The sequence below is a fragment of the Leptodactylus fuscus genome, chromosome 1 (genome assembly GCF_031893055.1).
Source record: "Leptodactylus fuscus isolate aLepFus1 chromosome 1, aLepFus1.hap2, whole genome shotgun sequence".
In the NCBI taxonomy this organism is placed as follows: domain Eukaryota; kingdom Metazoa; phylum Chordata; class Amphibia; order Anura; family Leptodactylidae; genus Leptodactylus; species Leptodactylus fuscus.
Window position 1 is genome coordinate 8997458 of NC_134265.1, and position 22722 is coordinate 9020179.

General features: G+C 44.6%; 3 protein-coding genes and 1 pseudogene across 3 annotated transcripts in view; 3 read left to right on the forward strand and 1 right to left on the reverse strand.

The window, feature by feature from the left end:
- The window catches only part of LOC142191151 (uncharacterized), a 1229165-nt gene that overhangs the window by 459076 nt on the left and 747367 nt on the right, over positions 1-22722 (reverse strand). The gene's annotated exons all lie outside the window — the stretch shown is intronic.
- On the forward strand, positions 75-6136 carry LOC142209347 (uncharacterized; annotated as a pseudogene).
- The window catches only part of LOC142189845 (uncharacterized), a 236989-nt gene continuing 232798 nt past the window's right edge, over positions 18532-22722 (forward strand). Inside the window, exon 1 of the mRNA XM_075262256.1 lies at positions 18532-18649. Within this exon, the coding sequence (XP_075118357.1) occupies positions 18559-18649 (91 nt within the window). The 5' untranslated portion in view covers positions 18532-18558. The remainder of the gene's footprint in view (positions 18650-22722) is intronic.
- LOC142209394 (uncharacterized) lies at positions 19546-20628 on the forward strand. Its single transcript, XM_075278386.1, has 2 exons — positions 19546-19550; positions 19623-20628. Exons 1-2 carry the CDS (start codon positions 19546-19548, stop codon positions 20626-20628), a joined length of 1011 nt encoding a protein of 336 aa, XP_075134487.1.

The window sequence follows — 22722 nt, forward strand, 5'->3', positions numbered from 1 at the left end:
CAGCTCATATATGATTGTATACAAGTCTATGTGATATATGTAATACATGAAAAAGCCGCAGAAGAGGGAAGGAGATGTCCGAGGATGTCAGTGATAGCAAGAAAAGAAAGTTACCAGAGATGGAAAGATTGTGGCTGTAATCCAGGATATTATATATGGAAGGAGCAAGGAAGAGAGGTACATACACATCACACACACAGCTCTGCTACATACACATCACACACATAGCTCTGCTACATACACGTCACACACATAGCTCTGCTACATACACGTCACACACACAGCCCTGCTACATACACATCACACACAGACAGCTCTGCTACATACACATCACACACACAGCTCTGCTACATACACATCACACACAGACAGCTCTGCTACATACACATCACACACAGACAGCTCTGCTACAGACACATCACACACAGCTCTGCTACATACACATCACACACAGCTCTGCTACATACACATCACACACAGCTCTGCTACATACACATCACACACACACAGCTCTGCTACATACACATCACACACACACAGCTCTGCTACATACACATCACACACACACACAGCACTGCTACATACACATCACACACAGCTCTGCTACATACACATCACACACAGCTCTGCTACATACACATCACACACACAGCCCTGCTACATACACATCACACACAGCTCTGCTACATACACATCACACACACACACACACAGCCCTGCTACATACACATCACACAAACACAGCTCTGCTACATACACATCACACACAGCTCTGCTACATACACGTTACACACACAGCTCTGCTACATACACATCACACATAGACGGCAAAGACCTCTAATATCTGATCATGTGATTCTGTGACTCCTCCTACATCTATGACATCATGACAGGTCCTATAAGCAGACGGCTGCTGTACCTGAGGAGGTAAGTGCTCGCTCTCAGCCCTTCTCATACATTCAGTGGCCCCCACACACTATAATGTCCTCCTCGTGGCCCCCGCACACTATAATGTCCTCCCTGTGGCCCCCGCACACTATAATGTCCTCCTTGTGCCCCCGCACACTATAATGTCCTCCTTGTGGCCCCCGCACACTATAATGTCCTCCTTGTGGCCCCCGCACACTATAATGTCCTCCCTGTGGCCCCCACACACTATAATGTCCTCCCTGTGGCCCCCGCACACTATAATGTCCTCCCTGTGGCCCCCGCACACTATAATGTCCTCCTTGTGGCCCCCGCACACTATAATGCCCTCCTTGTGGCCCCCGCACACTATAATGTCCTCCTTGTGGCCCCCGCACACTATAATGTCCTCCTTGTGGCCCCCGCACACTATAATGTCCTCCTTGTGGCCCCCGCACACTATAATGTCCTCCTTGTGGCCCCCGCACACTATAATGTCCTCCTTGTGGCCCCCGCACACTATAATGTCCTCCTTGTGGCCCCCGCACACTATAATGTCCTCCTTGTGGCCCCCGCACACTATAATGTCCTCCTTGTGGCCCCCGCACACTATAATGTCCTCCTCGTGGCCCCCGCACACTATAATGTCCTCCTCGTGGCCCCCGCACACTATAATGCCCTCTTCGTGGCCCCCACACACTATAATGTCCTCCTTGTGGCCCCCACACACTATAATGGCCTCCTTGTGGCCCCCACACACTATAATGTTCTACTTGTGGCCCTGTTGGATCCTACAATAGACCTGAGACTCGGCAGGAGATTCCCCTTCCAGCAATGACCCTAAACCTCCAGCCCGAGCTCCAGTGAATGGTTTCGATCACAGAATATTCCGCTCTTAGAACGGCCCAGTCACAGTCCAGACCTAAATCTCATTGAGCATCTGTGGCAAAACATGAAAATTGCTGTTCACAGACGCTCCATCCAATCTGGCTGCAAAGAAGAAGAAGAAGGGGCAGAAATCTCATCTCTAGATGTGCAAAGCTGGTAGAGACCGAGCCCAAAAGACTTGTAGCCGGAATTGTAGCCAAAGGCGGCTCTACAAAGTATTGCTATAGGGGGCTGAAGACTTTTGCACATCAAACTTTTCAGATGTTTATTGGATTACAATGTTGATAACCTTCTATCATTTTCCTTCCACTTCACAATTATCTGATACTTTGTGTTATCACTGAAAATCTCAAGAAAATACTTTTAAGTTTGTGGTTGTGACAAAATGTGACAGAGGTCAATGGGTGTGAATACTTTTACAAGCCCCTGTATCGGTGTTAGATCTCTGGATGGAACATTCTCCCGGACACTCATTCCTCTCATGTCCCTACAGCCGGGCCCATTCTCTACGTCCTCTATACCATCATGTAAGATTCTGCTCATTTCACTAAGTCACAAACCTACAGATTCCCGTTGGCCACTTTCTCCTCTGCATTAGTCACTTGTTGTTGCACGTTGCGTACTAGGCTGTAATACTTCCTCTTCTGTCAGGGTCAGGGAGGACTGTACAGTTAGTTCCAGTGTGCTGGTAATATCAGGGGCCGAGTGTCTTCACCTCTATGGCCAGTAGATTGTAGTCCAGACAGAAATGTGGGAGATCTATCTGTGACAGTTGTGGCTGTTCCAAGAGATCGATGGACGAACCATCACTTGTTGTGACTGAAGCTGCAGGGAAAGTCAGTGTCATCTGTACAAGTATCAGCTCCGTATCTTTGGACTCTTCCTCACCTTCTTGAGGGTTTCTTCCCCTCCTTAGTGGGTAGCACGGCTCATTCTACTAGAGCTGCTGGAGCCTCCTGGGCTGTTCGGCATCAGGTTTTGGTTCTTCCAGATCCAATTTGTGTTGCACCACCCCGGGCAGCACCAAACACCCCTCAGCCAGTACGCTTGAGGCTGGTCAAATACTCCCAATGAGATTCTGTTCAGCCTATCACACACCTTATATACCCACCAAGCCGGCCCACAACAAGTCACTCCCTTCCTGAGCTACACGCTGCCGACGTCAGAAGTAGGAGGTGGTGATAATAATGGGACTGAACTCTTCTATTTATTCCATGGGATTCCGTGTAGTGATTACATTGTCTCATCTTCTCTCCATTCAGGTTCCTACAATATAGAATCCTCTCAGTATCTTCTATATAAGAGAATATTCCTGATTGATCCATCAAGGATGGAAAAAGACAGGAACAAGATGGCGGAAAGTCTATTAAATCTCACCCTAGAGATCATCTACCAGCTTACTGGAGAGGTGAGAGATTCTGATGATGTCATCATGACATCATTCTTATCTATAGTAATAACAGATGATATGACTGGAGAGGTGATGGACTCTGGACATGTATGTAGTGAGATTTATTAATGTGTCTCCCCATAACCAGGATTACACAGTAGTGAAGAAGACCTCTAGTGGGCGCTGTCAGGCTCCTGTGTATGATGGATATGGAGGAACCCTGAGCCCAATTCTGGGGCCTCCACCTCACCCCCTGATACAGGAGGAGATCAATGGACAGAAGATCCTAGAACTCACCAACAAGATGCTGGAGCTGCTGACTGGAGAGGTGACAGTGCTGGGAATGCTGGGACATTATACAGTAACTGGAGGGGTCGGGGTGATGACTGTATCATTTTGTTGTCAGGTTCCTATAAGGTGTCAGGATGTCGCTGTCTATTTCTCCATGGAGGAGTGGGAGTATTTAGAAGGACACAAGGATCTGTACAAGGAGGTGATGATGGAGGACCACCAGCCCCTCACATCAGCAGGTAATAGACATGACTATATACACATGGACTTCCATTATTTGTATGTACAGAATGAATTCAGTCCCTGTCTGTGTTTCCTACAGGTAGATCCAGTAAGAGGACAACACCGGAGAGATGTCCCAGTCCTCTTCTTCCACAGGATGATGATCAGGTAGATGGAGATATTCCCTATGATGTGTAGACGGGCTGTGAAGTCCTTGTGGTCAGTCTTGTTGTATCCAGCAGTATTATATGGTTATATACATGGGCGGTGTCATTGAGCCGCCATCTAATATGTTTCTCCGGCTTCTCACAGACCTGCAGCTACTGTCAGGACATCTTTCATCTTCATGCGGATTAATGATCTAGAACATTCTCTGTGACTTCCCCATTTGTCTGGTGACTTTTACATTATTTGTTTCCCAGATTTTCCATCAGGATAAAGATGTGAGCGACATGAATGTTATATCTATGAGAATAAAGGAAGAGCCCTATGTGAGTGGTGATGAGGAGTGTGAGGAGGACATTCCTACAGGGACCCGCCCAGGTGAGGAGTCACCACTATGTAAAGCACAGAAGGGTCACTGATTCTATTCAGACATTGTTTAGACTATTTGTTGTTCCCCGATTCAGGTAAAATACTAATAATACCTGAATATAAATGTGATACCGCTATAGGGGGTAATAAATGTAGTATAGAATAGAACGGACAGCAGGAATATGGACTTGACATCGATGTGAACGAGGCAAATTTCTTCCTCACCGGCTGTCAGTCCTCGTGAAGGGAAAGAATTTACCAGAATTATACAGCAGATTATTTCAGGTGGCGGAAAAATAATCCTCCTGCTCGATCTTCAGGCAGATTCCACCTCAGAGCTCTATGGAAATAAATGGGAGGTGGAAAATCCGGCCTGGCCAGTAAGGAATCTGATGGAGATTCGGGGGCTGATTTGGTAAAGCGGAAAAATTCTTCTTCTGATTTCCTGAAGCAGCTTCTACAAATGTCACTGTGTAACCCTCACCTTAGACCCCAATCACACTATGGAATCCGGACTAGAAAATCTGGTCTGTACATCAGTCACATTTCCCAGCCTGAACTCTGTCCACACACCAGGACTCCCCGTATCTTAGTGATCTATGACGCTAGGAGTCCCTGCTTCCTTGTGACTCCACAGACCATACTACATACTGTATGGGACAGCAGATCCGCGGTGAGTTCAGGCTGGGAAATCCAGCAGATGTGGTTTGGATTCTATTGTGTGTATGGGGTGTAATACAGTAAGATTTATGGCATCCTACAGTATTATTCCACATAAGTGGCCATATTTAAGCAGCCATGGATTGTGTTCCCCTCTACAGTGACCTGGAGCAGTGGTGGCGTCTCCTGCCCCGCTTCATTACTATTCACTATCACTGACCTCCGTCTCAGCACAGTGAATACTAATGAAGTAGGCCGCGCTGCCGTCGTTTGCTGCCTGTGCCACTGACTTCACTTCTTCACACGGTCTGAAGCGTCTCAGGCAGCGGCAGCTCAGTTAGGAATATACTTATAAGGTTATGTTATTCAATAATAGTAATATCAGTTTTCTTCTTGTCAGATGACTGTACCAGGAGCTCAGAGGGACATCTGATATCTACAGATTATAAAGCAGAGGATCATGGTATCACACAATATCCATATGAAGAACATGTCATTATCCCCAATATACCCTCAGCCCTTCAGGAGAAAGATTTTTCTTCTAATTTATCACAGTCTGTTAAGCAAAATGAAAGCTGCAGAAAGGACGTTATACATCAGAGAATTCACACAGGAGAGAATCCATATTCATGCCCAGAATGTGGGAAATGTTTTACTCAGAAATCTGATCTCGTTGAACATCAACAATTACACACAGGGGAGGAGCTATTTTCATGCTCAGAATGTGGGAAATATTTTATCTATAAATCAGAACTTGTTAAACATGTAAGAACTCACACAGGAGAGAAGCCATATTCATGTCTAGAATGTGACAAATGTTTTACTCAGAAATCAAGTCTGGTTCAACATCAAAGGATTCACACAGGGGAGAAGCCATATTCATGCCCAGAATGTGGGAAATGTTTTAATCATAAATCAAATTTTGTTCACCATAAAAGGATTCACACAGGGGAGAAGCCATATCCATGCCCAGAATGTGGGAGATGTTTTAATTTGAAATCAAGTCTGGTTCAACATCAAAGGCTTCACACAGGGGAGAAGCCATATCCATGCCCAGAATGTTGGAAATGTTTTACTTCAAAATCAAGTCTTGTTTACCATCAAAGGAGTCACACAGGGGAGAAGCCATATTCATGCCCTTAATGTGGGAAATGTTTTACTCAGAAATCTAGTCTTCTTCATCATTAAAGGAGTCACACAGGGGAGAAGTGGATTGTAAATGGATTTTCAACCTTAAGTCATTGACCCTTCTAGGTATTAAGAAAGAATTTATATTTATTGTTTTTTTAGTTTAAATTATTTATTTTACTTTAACCCCTATATACAATCTCATGTACATGTACTAGGGAGAATGTGGGTAGTTACTGCATCCCCTCCTACACGTATGTGATGGTGATCAAGCTAGTTCACAATCAGAGCCCTTGGGATCACCGTGGGAGCCCAGCTGTATCTGACAGCCAGGCTCCTGTTGCAACAGTGTGGACAGTGATAACACCGAACCCTGCTGTTTAACTCTTAAGATGATAGAACAATTTTTCCAGGAATACGTCATTTCAGTGTGTAATATGTTGTGCCCAGCTTGTATCAGAGACAAATGCTGCAAAAGCTGTTGTGCCTGGGATACCCACTTATCAGTATTTGGAGCGTGTGTCTCTGCTGGCATAACTTGGGCACAATATATTGGACACTGAATGACGTCTTCACTGTGGCCTGGAGGGATCAGCCTGTGGCACTGCACAAGTGTTATGGAAGCCCAGGTTGTATGATAGCAGCCTTCAGAGCCTTCAGCTCGTTTACATACATGAGACCATAAACTGCCACTTGGACACACATCAGGGCGCAGATGTGAAGGAGCGCTATGTGTTATGGAGCACAGATTTAGATTGTTGGTTTTTGGGTGCTATGTCACATTTGTAGAGACTCTAAAATTGCCCCTACAAAATAGGATCACTTTTTGGGGAATTCCAATTTACTGGCACTTCCAGGAATCAAATACAACATGGCGTTCAGAATATCCCTCTAAATCTGTACTCCAAAAGCTAAAAAGCACAGAACTCCTTCCCTTCTGAGCCCAAGCAGCAGTTTACACCTACATATACAACTTCTCTCTACCTGGGATAGTCCACGTAATAGTTTTAGGAGTGCAGGTCTCTGATGGCACAAACTGGGCGCAATGTATTGGGCACCGAAATGGCATATTTCTTTAAAAATTTACATTTTTACTTTGTACATTATTTTCGGGAAACACTCTTGGAGTCAAATTGATTATACTCCTTGATAAATTCCTTGAGAGGTGTAATTTCTAAAATGGGGTCACTTTTTGAGGGTTTCCATTGTATTGGTACATAACGCGCCCTACAGATGAGACATGGCACCAGAAAACTATTCCAGCAAAATCTGCTTTTCATATCCCCAGTGTCGCTCCTTCCATTTCAAGTTGCAGTTTGAAAACATTAGGTTACACCCACATGTGGGGTCTTTCTGTGCTCGGGAGAAATTGTATAACAATCTGTGAGATACATTTTCTCCTTTAACCCTTTGTGAATGTGATAATGTTAGGGCTAAATGAATATATTATTGGATCAAAATGAAATGTTTAAATTTCACCTCCATATTGTTTAAATCCCTATGAAAAGGGTTAACAAACTTCACAAATGTTGTTTTGAATTATTTGAGTGGTGCAGTTAGGAAGATAAGAGATAAGATAAGATAATCCTTTAATAGTCCCACAGTGGGGACATTTCATTATGTTACAGCAGCAAAGTAATACAGATACAGGATAATACACAGTAATATAATACAGACGTAGACACACATATGCTGAGAAGAGAAGATATACTAGGAGTCCATAGCAGCTAAGGAACAGAAGAAGAAAGAAGGAAGACTTCATAATCATAACCATTCGTTCTCTGTGCGGAGTGTCTTCGCTTGGTCTGATGTAGATTATACAGCCCGGATAGCTCCTTCTCACACTTGGGGTGAAGCAGACGGTCACTTACAGTGCTGCCATCAAGGTCTCATACATGGGGTGGGATTTGTTCTCCCGCATGGAGGTCACCATGGACAGTGTCCTCCTGTCACCCACCACCTGTACTGGATACAGGGGGCTCCCCAGGACAGAGCTGGCCCTCCTGATCAGCCTGTCAAGTCTATTTCTGTCCCTGGTTGATATACTTCTCCCCCAGCAGACCACCCCGAAAAAGATGGCTGAAGCAACCACAGAGTTGAAAAAGGCCCTAAGAAGTGGCCCCTGGACTCCGAAGGCCCTCAGCCTCCTGAGCAGGTAGAGTCTGCTGTGGCCCTTTCTGTGCAGTGCCTCCAGGTGATCAGCCCAGTCTAGTTTATTATTGAGGAGCACACCCATATAACTTATAGGTCCTGACTATCTCAATGCATGTCCCCTGGATCTCCACCGGGGTCGGAGCACCTCTCCGTTTACTAAAGTCCACCACCATCTCCTTGGTCTTCCCAGCATTAATCCTGAGATGGTTCTGCTGGCACCATTCAACAAAGTCCCGGTTTAAGTCTCTGTATTCCCTATTGTCGCCATCAGTGATAAGGCCGACTATAGCAGAGTCATCGGAGTACTTCTGTAAGTAACAGCTGGATGAGTTGTGCCTAAAGTCAGCAGTGTACAGTGTGAAGAGAAATGGGGCAAGAACTTTACCTTGTGGTGCCCCCGTACTACAGATCACAGTGTCAGACACACAGTCCCGGGCTCTCACATACTGAGGGCGGTTTGTCAGGTAGTCTAGGATCCAGTTGGACAGGTGATGGTCCACACCACCAAGGTTCAGCTTCTCCCTCAGTAGCTCTGGCTGAATGGTGTTGAACGCACTGGAGAAATCAAAGAACATTATTCTCACAGTGTTCCCGGGTTTCTCCAGGTGAGAGAGAGCTCTGTGAAGAAGGTGGATGGGGTGATTTATGGGGGTACTATATAGACCTTTATAATCCTCATGAGACCTGAAGTCGTCCCTAAAAATGAGTTTGGGAAATTTTCTTCTAAATCTGTAAAATCGCTGTTACACTTGTAAGATTTATAATAACCAAAATAAATTACAGGACAATTAAAAGATGATCCGATATAAATCAGAGATATGGCAGATAATAGATATTCTTGTATTTGTGTGATATGACTATCCGTCTGAAAAACAGAACATTTCACAGTTTGAAAATTGCTAATTTTTTCCCCAAAATTTCCTATTTTTTGATTAGAAATAAATACAAATATATTGATCAGTGTTTACCAGTTACATGAAGTACAATGTGTCATGAAAAAACAATCTCAAAATCACTTGTGTAAGTTATAGCGTCTTGTAGAAGAATTATTAACAAATATATATCCACTTGTGATGCCGTATTATCATATGAGATAGATGATGTAATGAATAAGTCGTGTATACCTATATACTCCTAACTGGTGATTGTAACCATAAGAAATATATCCTGTAAGACATTCTTTAGGTGGGGGGGAGGGGGCATTAGCCATGTCATAGGTCATCCTTGAATGTTGATATAACAGACAGGTACGGAGGGGCCCCCAAGATATAACACCTCTGTCCGGGGGATGTGTACATATATATGGCGCCTCGACATCCAGTGCTGGCAGCGTTTTAAGTGTTACCTAAGATCCATAAAGGGCTGGTCCCCCTGAGAGGAAGACCAATAGTATCCCGGATAGGGAGCCTCACGCAAGACATCAGTGTCTATTTGGACACAGTGCTGAGGCCATTTGTGCTAGGACTAGCTTCCTATACTAGGGATACAATGGATGTTTTTAATTGGATAGAGGGTGTAATCAAATGTTTGCCAGCCTGGATGTCGAGGCGCTGTATTCGTCGATTCCCCACCAGGAGGGCTACGAAGCAGTGGAGTACTTTTTGAGGTCCAGGGGGTACAGATTAGAATCCTGTTTGTGGGTTTGTGTGTTTGTTCCTCAATCACAGACAAACGGCTGAATGGATTTTGGTGAAATTTCACACACACCTACATATTTCCCAGGAAGGAATGATAGGCTACTTTAAATGTGGGTCACTCACCCCAAATCGCCACCGTCGTAGGGGGTGTTCCCCGGTCGGTGTCCCCAGGTCCCCAGCTTCAGTTCCCCCTGTGTAGTAACACTCACCTTGGCCTCCTTTGCTCCTGTGTGTGCTCGCTGACTGCATACACTTCACACCCGGCTGCCTGTGTGTCCGATATCAAGCACAGCAAGCTACGGCGTCATACCAACCAAACTCACTCTGCTACATAAACAACACACAGGCAACAGCACGAGACGTCTATGCAGGAAGGCAGCACACACAGGAGCCGGGGGATAGAGACACAGGTGAGTGGTACTACACGGGGGCCGCTGTAGGAGGGGGGGGGAGCTGGGGGCAGAGATGGGGGACATGACACTGGGGGGCAGAGATGGGGGTGAAGAAACTGGGGACAGAGATAGGGGGGAGCATGAAGCTGAGGGCAGAGATGGGGGACATGAGACTGGGGGGGCAGAGATAGGGGGGAAGAAACTGTGGACAGAGATGGGGGGGCAAGAAACTGGGGGCAGATGAAGTGAACTGGGGGCAGAGAAGGGGGACATTAAGCTAGGGACAGAGACGGGGGGAAAAACTGGGAGCAGAGATGGGGGGGCAAGATACTGGGGGCAGAGATGGGGGGGGGCAAGATACTGGGGGCAGGCCCGCTCTGGCCACAAGTAGAGGAGCCACGGGCCGCGCTGCAGGTAGTTTGCGCAGGCATCAGGGGGCCGCCAACGAAGTCGCGGGTTATAGCTAGTATGTAATACATGAAAAAGCCCCAGAAAAGAGGAGATGTCCGAGGATGTCAGTGCTACATACACATCACACACACACAGCTCTGCTATATACACATCACACACACAGCCCTGCTACATACACATCACACACACACAGCTCTGCTACATACACATCACACACACATATCTGCTACATACACGTCACACACACAGCTCTGCTATATACACATCACACACACACAGCCCTGCTACATACACATCACACACACACAGCTCTGCTACATACACGTCACACTCACATATCTGCTACATACACGTCACACACACAGCTCTGCTATATACACATCGCACACACAGCCCTGCTACATACACATCACACACACACAGCTCTGCTACATACACATCACACACAGCTCTGCTACATACACATCACACACACACACACACACAGCTCTGCTACATACATATCACACACACAGCTCTACTACATACACATCACACACACAGCTCTATTACATACAAGTCACACACACACAGCTCTGCTACATACACATCACACACACACACAGCTCTGCTACATACACGTCACACACACAAAGCTCTGCTACATACACGTCACACACAAAGCTCTGCTACATACACATCACACACAGCTCTGCTACATACACATCACACACACACACAGCTCTGCTACATACACATCACACACACAGCTCTGCTACATACACGTCACACACACAAAGCTCTGCTACATACACGTCACACACAAAGCTCTGCTACATACACATCACACACAGCTCTGCTACATACACATCACACACACAGCCCTGCTACATACACATCACACACACACAGCTCTGCTACATACACGTCACACAAAGCTCTGCTACATACACATCACACACAGCTCTGCTACATACACATCACACACACAACCCTGCTACATTCACATCACACACACACAGCTCTGCTACATACACATCACACCCAAGCTCTTCTACATACACATCACACACACAGCTCTGCTACATACACATCACACACAGACAGCTCTGCTACATACACATCACACCCAAGCTCTGCTACATACACATCACACACAGCTCTGCTACATACACATCACACCCAAGCTCTGCTACATACACATCACACACACACCTCTGCTACATTCACATCACACACACAGCTCTGCTACATACAGTCCTATGAAAAAGTTTGTGCCCCCCCCTATTAATCTTAATCATTTTTAGTTCTAAATATTTTGGTGTTTGCCATTTCAGTTTGATCTATCTAATAACTGATGGACACAGTAATATTTCAGGATTGGAATGAGGTTTATTGTACTAACAGAAAATGTGCAATATGCATTAAACCAAAATTTGACCGGTGCAAAAGTCTGGGCACCTCCACAGAAAAGTGCCAGTAATATTTAGTAGCTCCTCCTTTTGCCTCTAGTCGCTTCCTGTAGCTTTGAATCAGTTCCTGGATCCTGGATGAAGGGATTTTGGACCATTCCTCTTTACAAAACAATTTGCGTTCAGTTCAGTTTGATGGTCGCCGAGCATGGACAGCCCGCTTCAAATCATTCCACAGATGTTCAATGATATTCAGGTCTGGGGACTGGGATGGCCATTCCAGAACATTGTCATTGTTCCTCTGCATGAATGCCTGAGTCGATTTGGAGCGGTGTTTTGGATCATTGTCTTGCTGAAATATCCATCCCCGGCGTAACTTCAACTTCGTCACTGATTCTTGGACATTATTCTCAAGAATCTGCTGATACTGAGTGGAATCCATGCGACCCTCAACTTTAACAAGATTCCCGGTGCCGGCATTGGCCACACAGCCCCAAAGCATGATGGAACCTCCACCAAATTTTACAGTGGGTAGCAAGTGTTTTTCTTGGAATGCTGTTTTTTTTGGACGCCATGCATAACGCCTTTTTGTATGACCAAACAACTGAATCTTTGTTTCATCAGTCCACGGGACCTTCTTCCAAAATGAAGTTGGCTTGTCCAAATGTGCTTTTGCATACCTCAGGCGACTCTGTTTGTGGCGTGCTTGCAGAAACGGCTTCTTTCTCATCACTCTCCCATACAGCTTCTCCTTGTTCAAAGTGCGCTGTATTGTTGGCCGATGCACAGTGACACCATCTGCAGCAAGATGATGCTGCAGCTCTTTGGAGGTGTCTGTGGCTTGTCCTTGACTCTTCTCACCATTCTTCTTCTCTGCCTTTCTGATATTTTTCTTGGCCTGTCACTTCTGGGCTTAACAAGAACTGTCCCTGTGGTCTTCCATTTCCTTACTATGTTCCTCACAGTGGAAGCTGACAGGTTAAATCTCTGAGACAACTTTTTGTATCCTTCCCCTGAACAACTATGTTGAACAATCTTTGTTTTCAGATCATTTGAGAGCGGGCTGTCCATGCTCAGCGACCATCAAACATAACTGAACTTGAATTGTTTTGTAAAGAGGAATGGTCCAAAATACCTTCATCCAGGAACTGATTAAAAGCTACAGGAAGCGGCTAGAGGCAAAAGGAGGAGCTACTAAATAATGTCACTTTTCTGTTGAGGTGCCCATACTTTTGCACCAGTCAAATTTTGGTTTAATGCATATTGCACATTTTCTGTTAGTACAATAAACCTCATTTCAATCCTGAAATAATACTGTGTCCATCAGTTATTAAATAGATCAAACTGAAATGGCTGCTGTAAACACCAAAATATATAGAACTAAAAAGGATTAAGATTAATAGGGGAGCACAAACTTTTTCATAGGACTGTATACAGAACACACACAGCTCTGCTACATACAGATCACACACACAGCTCTGCTACATACAGTCATGGCCAAAAGTTTTGAGAATGATACAAATATTAATTTTTACAAAGTCTACTGCTTCAGTTGTTCTAATGGCAATTTGCATAAACTCCAGAATGTTATACAGAGTGATCAGCTTAACAGCAATTACTTGCAGAGTCAATATTTCCCTAGAAAATGAACTTTATCCCCCAAAACACATTTCAACATCATTGCAGCCCTGCCTTAAAAGGAGCAGCTAACATCATTTCAGTGATTGCTCCATTAACACAGGTGTGGGTGTTGATGAGGACAGGGCTGGAGATCAATCTGTCATGATTAAGTAAGAATGACACCACTGGACACTTTAAAAGGAGGCTGGTGCTTGGCATCATTGTTTCTCTTCTGTTAACCATGGTTATCTCTAAAGAAACATGTGCAGTCATCATTGCACTGCACAAAAATGGCCTAACAGGGAAGAGTATCGCAGCTAGAAAGATTGCACCTCAGTCAACAATCTATCGCATCATCAAGAACTTCAAGGAGAGAGGTTCCATTGTTGGCAAAAAGGCTCCAGGGCGACCAAGAAAAACCAGCAAGACCTAGGACCATCTCTTAAAAGTGTTTCAGCCGCGGGATCGGGCTACCAGCAGTGCAGAGCTTGCTCAGGAATGGCAGCAGGCAGGTGTGAGTGCATCTGCATGCACTGTGAGGCGGAGACTCTTCGAGCAAGTAGCAAAAAACAATGTATATTCAGCTCACCCCTTAATCATGAACACCTGATCCTGGGCCGCACGGATGTGGATGGACCTTGTTCCACTTGTAAAGCCAGCAAAAAGTAAAGAATATCCAGCGTCTCCAGAAGGTAAAAATTAACTTTTATTTCCGCATTAAAAAAATATAAGCATCACAGTTAAGTACACCCAGCGTACAGAGATTGTTTAAGCTACGCGTTTCAGAACCTTGCTGGTTCCTTCATCATGGCACTCTTGGAGCAAGGCCTGGTCTCAAGGAGGGCAGCAAAGAAGCCACTTCTCTCCAGAAAAAACATCAGGGACAGACTGATATTCTGCAAAAGGTACAGGGAGTGGACTGCTGAGGTCTGGGGTAAAGTCATTTTCTCTGATGAATCCCCTTTTCGATTGTTTGGGACATCTGGAAAACAGCTTATTCGGAGAAGAGGAGGTGAGCGCTACCACCAGTCTTGTCTCATGCCAACTGTAAAGCATCCTGAAACCATTCATGTGTGGGGTTGCTTCTCAGCCAAGGGAATCGGCTCTCTCACAGTCTTGTCTAAAAACACAGCCATGAATAAAGAATGGTACCAGAATGTCCTCTAAGATCAACTTCTCCCAACCGTCCAAGAGCAGTTTGGCCACCAACAATGCCTTTTCCAGCATGATGGAGCACCTTGCCATAAAGCAAAGGTGATAACTAAATGGCTCAGGGAACAAAACATAGAGATTTTTGGTCCATGGCCTGGAAACTCCCCAGATTTTAATCCCATTGAGAACTTGTGGTCAATCATCAAGAGACGGGTGAACAAACAAAAACCTACAAATTCTGACAAAATGCAAGCATTGATTGTGCAAGAATGGACGGCTATCAGTCAGGATTTGGTCCAGAAGTTGATTGAGAGCATGCCAGGGAGAATTGCAGAGGTCCTGAAGAAGAAGGGTCAACACTTCAAATATTGACTTGCTGCATTAACTCATTCTAACTGTCAGTATAAGCTTTTATTACTCAGAATATGATTGCAATTCTATTTCTGTATGTGATAAAAACATCTGACAAACACACAGAAAAACCAGAGGGAGCAGATCATGTGACAATAGAAGATTTGTGTCATTCTCAAAACTTTTGGCCATGACTGTACACGTCACACACAGGGGTCTTTGCAGACCCCCGAGTATAATGATCGGCGGATCGGGAGAGGTAAGGGAACATAACAAACAGTGTTACTTACCTCTACACGATCCTGCCAGGCCTCCTTTCTGATGTCACATGAACCCGGCCTGCGTCCCGGGTCATGTGACGTCTGACGTCATTTCATATGGACGCCAGTGGAGACGACAGCGTAGGAGCCGGGGGACAGGTAAGAAACAGTAATTTTTTATGTTTTTATTCCCCCGGGTCTACGATTATTATACTCTGGGGTCTGAAAAGACCCCAGAGTATAATAATTGTTTATGGGTGTCCACTATGGAGGATAATACTGTGTGAAGGGGCCACTATGGGATATAATACTGTGTGCAGGGCTTACTAAGGGACATAATAGAGTGCGGAGGAGGGGGTTGGTTGAGGTCTTCGACGTCGGTTGGGGGGGCCATGTCAAAAGTTCACCACGAGGCCCCGCCATTCCTAGTTACGCGACTGGTCACACACACAGCTCTGCTACATACACGTCACACACACATCTCTGCTACATACACGTCACACACACAGCTCTGCTACATACACGTCACACACACAGCTCTGCTACATACACATCACACACACAGCTCTGCTACATACACATCACACACACAGCTCTGCTACATACACGTCACACACACACACACAGCAGAGACTTCTAATATCTGGTCATGTGATTCTGTGACCCCTCCCACACCTATGACATCATCACAGGTCCTGTGAGCAGACGGCTGCTGTACCTGAGGAGGTAAGTGCTCGCTCTCAGCCCTTCTCATACATTCAGTGGCCCCCACACACTATAATGTCCTCCCTGTGGCCCCCACACACTATAATGTCCTCCCTGTGGCCCCCACACACTATAATGTCCTCCCTGTGGCCCCCACACACTATAATGTCCTCCTTGTGGCCCTGTTGGATCCTACAATAGACCTGAGACTGAGCAGGAGATTCCCCTTCCAGCAATGACCCTAAACCTCCAGCCCGAGCTCCAGTGAATGGTTTCGATCACAGAATATTCGGCTCTTAGAACGGCCCAGTCACAGTCCAGACCTAAATCCCATTGAGCATCTGTGGCAAGACATGAAAATTGCTGTTCACAGACGCTCCATCCAATCTGGCTGCAAAGAAGAAGAAGGGGCAGAAATCTCATCTCTAGATGTGCAAAGCTGGTAGAGACCGAGCCCAAAAGACTTGTAGCCGGAATTGTAGCCAAAGGCGGCTCTACAAAGTATTGCTATAGGGGTGTGAATACTTTTACAAGCCCCTGTATCGGTGTTAGATCTCTGGATGGAACGTTCTCCGGGACACTCATTCCTCTCATGTCCCTACAGCGGGGCCCATTCTCTACGTCCTCTATACCATCATGTAAGATTCTGCTCATTTCAGTAAGTCACAAACCTACAGATTCCCGTTGGCCACTTTCTCCTCTGCATTAGTCACTTGTTGTTGCACGTTGCGTACTAGGCTGTAATACTTCCTCTTCTGTCAGGGTCAGGGAGGACTGTACAGTTAGTTCCAGTGTGCTGGTAATATCAGGGGCCGAGTGTCTTCACCTCTATGGCCAGTAGATTGTAGTCCAGACAGAAATGTGGGAGATCTATCTGTGACAGTTGTGGCTGTTCCAAGAGATCGATGGACGAACCATCACTTGTTGTGACTGAAGCTGCAGGGAAAGTCAGTGTCATCTTTACAAGTGTCAGCTCCGTATCTTTGGACTCTTCCTCACCTTCTTGAGGGTTTCTTCCCCTCCTTAGTAGGTAGCACGGCTCATTCTACTAGTGCTGCTGAAGCCTCCTGGGCTGTTCGGCATCAGGTTTTGCTTCTTCCAGATCCAATTTGGGTTACAACACCCCGGGCAGCACTGAACACCCCTCAGCCAGTACGCTTGACGCTGGTCAAAAACTCCCAATGAGATTCTGTTCAGCCTATCACACACCTTATATACCCACCAAGCCGGCCCGCAACAAGTCACTCCCTTCCTGAGCTACACGCTGCCGACGTCAGAAGTAGGAGGTGGTGATAATAATGGGACTCAACTCTTCTATTTATTCCATGGGATTCCGTGTAGCGATTACATTGTCTCATCTTCTCTCCATTCAGGTTCCTACAATATAGAATCCTCTCAGTATCTTCTATATAAGAGAATATTCCTGATTGATCCATCAAGGATGGAAAGAGACAGGAAGAAGATGGCGGAAAGTCTATTAAATCTCACCCTAGAGATCATCTACCAGCTTACTGGAGAGGTGAGAGATTCTGATGATGTCATCATGACATCATTCTTATCTATAGTAATAACAGATGATATGACTGGAGAGGTGATGGACTCTGGACATGTATGTAGTAAGATTTATTAATGTGTCTCCCCATATCCAGGATTACACAGTAGTGAAGAAGACCTCTAGTGAGCGCTGTCAGGCTCCTGTGTATGATGGATATGGAGGAACCCTGAGCCCAATTCTGGGGCCTCCACCTCACCCCCTGATACAGGAGGAGATCAATGGACAGAAGATCCTAGAACTCACCCACAAGATGCTGGAGCTGCTGACTGGAGAGGTGACACTGCTGGGAATGCTGGGACATTATACAGTAACTGGAGGGGTCGGGGTGATGACTGTATCATTGTGTTGTCAGGTTCCTATAAGGTGTCAGGATGTCGCTGTCTATTTCTCCATGGAGGAGTGGGAGTATTTAGAAGGACACAAGGATCTGTACAAGGAGGTGATGATGGAGGACCAGCAGCCCCTCACATCAGCAGGTAATAGACATGACTATATACACATGGACTTCCATTATTTGTATGTACAGAATGAATTCAGTCCCTGTCTGTGTTTCCTACAGGTAGATCCAGTAAGAGGACAACACCGGAGAGATGTCCCAGTCCTCTTCTTCCACAGGATGATGATCAGGTAGATGGAGATATTCCCTATGATGTGTAGACGGGCTGTGAAGTCCTTGTGGTCAGTCTTGTTGTATCCAGCAGTATTATATGGTTATATACATGGGCGGTGTCATTGAGCCGCCATCTAATATGTTTATCCGGCTTCTCACAGACCTGCAGCTACTGTCAGGACATCTTTCATCTTCATGCGGATTAATGATCTAGAACATTCTCTGTGACTTCCCCATTTGTCCGGTGACTTTTACATTATTTGTTTCCCAGATTTTCCATCAGGATAAAGATGTGAGCGACATGAATGCTATATCTATGAGAATAAAGGAAGAGCCCTATGTGAGTGGTGATGAGGAGTGTGAGGAGGACATTCCTACAGGGAACCGCCCAGGTGAGGAGTCACCACTATGTAAAGCACAGAAGGGTCACTGATTCTATTCAGACATTGTTTAGACTATTTGTTGTTCCCGATTCAGGTAAAATACTAATAATACCTGAATATAAATGTGATACCGCTATAGGGGGTAATAAATGTAGTATAGAATAGAACGGACAGCAGGAATATGGACTTGACATCAATGTGAACGAGGCAAATTTCTTCCTCACCGGCTGTCAGTCCTCGTGAAGGGAAAGAATTTACCAGAATTATATAGCAGATTATTTCAGGGAGCGGAAAAATAATCCTCCTGCTCGATTTTCAGGCAGATTCCACCTCAGAGCTCTATGGAAATAAATGGGAGGTGGAAAATCCGGCCTGGCCAGTAAGGAATCTGATGGAGATTTGGGGGCTGATTTGGCAAAGTGGAAAAATTCTTCTTCTGAATTCCTGAAGCAGCTTCTACAAATGTCACTGTGTAAACCTCACCTTAGACCCCAATCACACTATGGAATCCAGACTAGAAAATCTGGTCTGTACATCAGTCACATTTCCCAGCCTGAACTCTGTCCACACACCAGGACTCCCCGTATCTTAGTGATCTATGACGCTAGGAGTCCCTGCTTCCTTGTGACTCCACAGACCCTACTACATACTGTATGGGGACAGCAGATCCGCGGTGAGTTCAGGCTGGGAAATCCAGCAGATGTGGTTTGGATTCTATTGTGTGTATGGGGTGTAATACAGTAAGATTTATGGCATCCTACAGTATTATTCCACATAAGTGGCCATATTTAAGCAGCCATGGATTGTGTTCCCCTCTACAGTGACCTAGAGCAGTGGTGGCGTCTCCTGCCCCGCTTCATTACTATTCACTATCACTGACCTCCGTCTCAGCACAGTGAATACTAATGAAGTAGGCCACGCTGCCATCGTTTGCTGCCTGTGCCACTGACGTCACTTCTTCACACGGTCTGAAGCGTCTCAGGCAGCGGCAGCTCAGTAGGAATATACTTATAAGGTTATGTTATTCAATAATAGTAATATCAGTTTTCTTCTTGTCAGATGACTGTACCAGGAGCTCAGAGGGACATCTGATATCTACAGATTATAAAGCAGAGGATCATGGTATCGCACAAGAGCCATATGAAGAACATGTCATTATCCCCGATATACCCTCAACCCTTCAGGAGAAAGATTTTTCTTCTAATTCATCACAGTCTTTTAAGCAAAATGAAAGCTGCAGAAAGGACATTATACATCAGAGAATTCACACAAGAGAGAATCCATATTCATGCCCAGAATGTGGGAAATGTTTTACTCAGAAATCTGATCTCGTTGAACATCAAAAATTACACACAGGGGAGGAGCTATTTTCATGCTCAGAATGTAGGAAATATTTTATCTATAAATCAGAACTTGTTAAACATGTAAGAACTCACACAGGAGAGAAGCCATATTCATGTCTAGAATGTGACAAATGTTTTACTCAGAAATCAAGTCTGGTTCAACATCAAAGGATTCACACAGGGGAGAAGCCATATTCATGCCCAGAATGTGGGAAATGTTTTAATCAGAAATCAATTCTTGTAAACCATCAAAGGATTCACATAGGGGAGAAGCCATATTCCTGCTCAGAATGTGGGATATGTTTTACTCATAAATCAAATCTTGTTCAACATCAAAGGATTCACACAGGAGAGAAGCCATATTCATGCTCAGATTGTGGGAAATGTTTTGCGCAGAAATCTCGTCTTGTTGAACATCAAAAATTACACACAGGGGAGAAGCTATTTTCATGCTCAGAATGTGAGAAATGTTTTTCTCAGAAATCAAGTCTTGTTCACCATAAAAGGATTCACACAGGAGAGAAGCCATATTCATGTCCAGAATGTGGGAAATGTTTTACTTCAAAATCAAGTCTTGTTTACCATCAAAGGAGTCACACAGGGGAGAAGCGAGTTGTAAATGGATTTTCAACCTTAAGTCATTGACCCTTCTAGGTATTAAGAGAGAATTTATATTTATTGTTTTTTTATGTTAACTATATACATTCTCATGTTCCTGTACGAGGGAGAATGTGGGTAGTTACCGCATCTCCTCCTACACGTATGTGATGGTGATCAAGCGAGTTCACAATCAAAGCCCTTGGGATCACCGTGGGAGCCCAGCTGTATCTGACAGCCAGGCTCCAGTTGCAACAGTGCGGACAGTGATAACACCGAAACCTGCTGTTTAACCCTTAAGATGATGCAACAATTTTTCCAGGAATACGTCATTTCAGTGTGTAATATGTTGTGCCCAGCTTGTATCAGAGACAAATGCTGCAAAAACTGTTGTGCCTGGGATACCCACTTATCAGTATTTGGAGTGTGTGTCTCTGCTGACATAACTTGGGCACAATATATTGGACACTGAAATGTCTCATCTATGGAAGATTTTTACTTTTCATTGTAAGCTGCGCATTCATTTCTGCAAATTAAATTAATGCAACATTCAAGGGTTTAAAATGCTTGTTACACTGCCTGATAAATCCCTTCAGGGGTGTCGTTTTCCAAGTGTGGTTATGTTTCTGCGGCTTCTACAAGTGCATCTCAATAAATTAGAATATCAACAAAAAGGGGTTTTGTTGTTTTTTTTTTATATAATTCAAATGAAAAAGTGACCCCCATATATTATATTGAGTCATTACAAACAGAGAGAACTTTTTCTTTCTGGTAATGTTGAGGATTATGGTTTACAGCCAAGGAAAACCCAAAAATCATTATCTCAGAAAATTAGAATATTATATAAGACCAACTGTAAAAGAATTATTTAACACAGAAATGTTGGGCAAATGAAAATTCTGTCCAGTAATTGCCCTCAATACTTGGTGGGGGCTCTATGAATGACGTCATCATTGTGGCCTGGAGGGATCAGCCTGTGGCACTGCACAAGTGTTATGGAAGCCCAGGTTGTAGGATAGCAGCCTTCAGCTCGTTTACATACATGAGACCATAAACTGCCACTTGGACACACATCAGGGTGCAGATGTGAAGGAGCGCTATGTGTTATGGAGCACAGATTAAGATTGTTGGTTTTTGGGCGCTATGTCACATTTGTAGAGACTATAAAATTGTCCCTACAAAATAGGGCCACTTTTTGGGGAATTCCAATTTACTGGCACTTCCAGGAATCAAATACAAAATGGCGTCCAGAATATCCCTCTAAATCTGTACCCCAAAAGCTAAAAAGCGCAGAACTCCTTCCCTTCTGAGCCCAAGCAGCAGTTTACACCTACATATACAACTTCTCTCTACCTGGGATAGTCCACGTAATAGTTTTAGGAGTGCAGGTCTCTGATGACACAAACTGGGCGCAATGTATTGGGCACCAAAATGGCATATTTCTTTAAAAATTTACATTTTTACTTTGCACATTATTTTCGGGAAACACTCTTGGAGTCAAATTGATTATACTCCTTGATAAATTCCTTGAAAGGTGTAATTTCTAAAATGGGGTCACTTTTTGGGGTTTTCCTTTGTACTGGTACTTTAGGAGCTACAGATGAGACAAGGCACCTGAAAACTATCCCAGCAAAATCTGCTTTTCATATCCCCAGTGTTGCTCCTTCCATTCCATGTTGCAGTTTGAACAAATATCAGTTTACACCCACATGTGGGGTCTTTCTGTGCTCGGGAGAAATTGTATAACAATCTGTGAGATACATTTTCTCCTTTAACCCTTTGTGAATGTGATAATGTTAGGGCTAAATGAATGTAATATTGGATAGAAATGAAATGTCTAAATTTCACCTCCATATTGTTTAAATCCCTATGAAAAGGGTTAACAAACTTCACAAATGTTGTTTTGAATTACTTGAGGGGTGCAGTTAGGAAAATAAGATAAGATAATCCTTTACTAGTCCCACAGTGGGGACATTTCAGTATGTTACAGCAGCATAGTAATACAGATACAGGATAATACACAGTAATATAATACAGACGTAGACACACATATGCTGAGAAGAGAAGATATACTAGGAGTCCATAGCAGCTAAGGAACAGAAGAAGAAAGAAGGAAGACTTCATAGTCATAACCATTAGTTC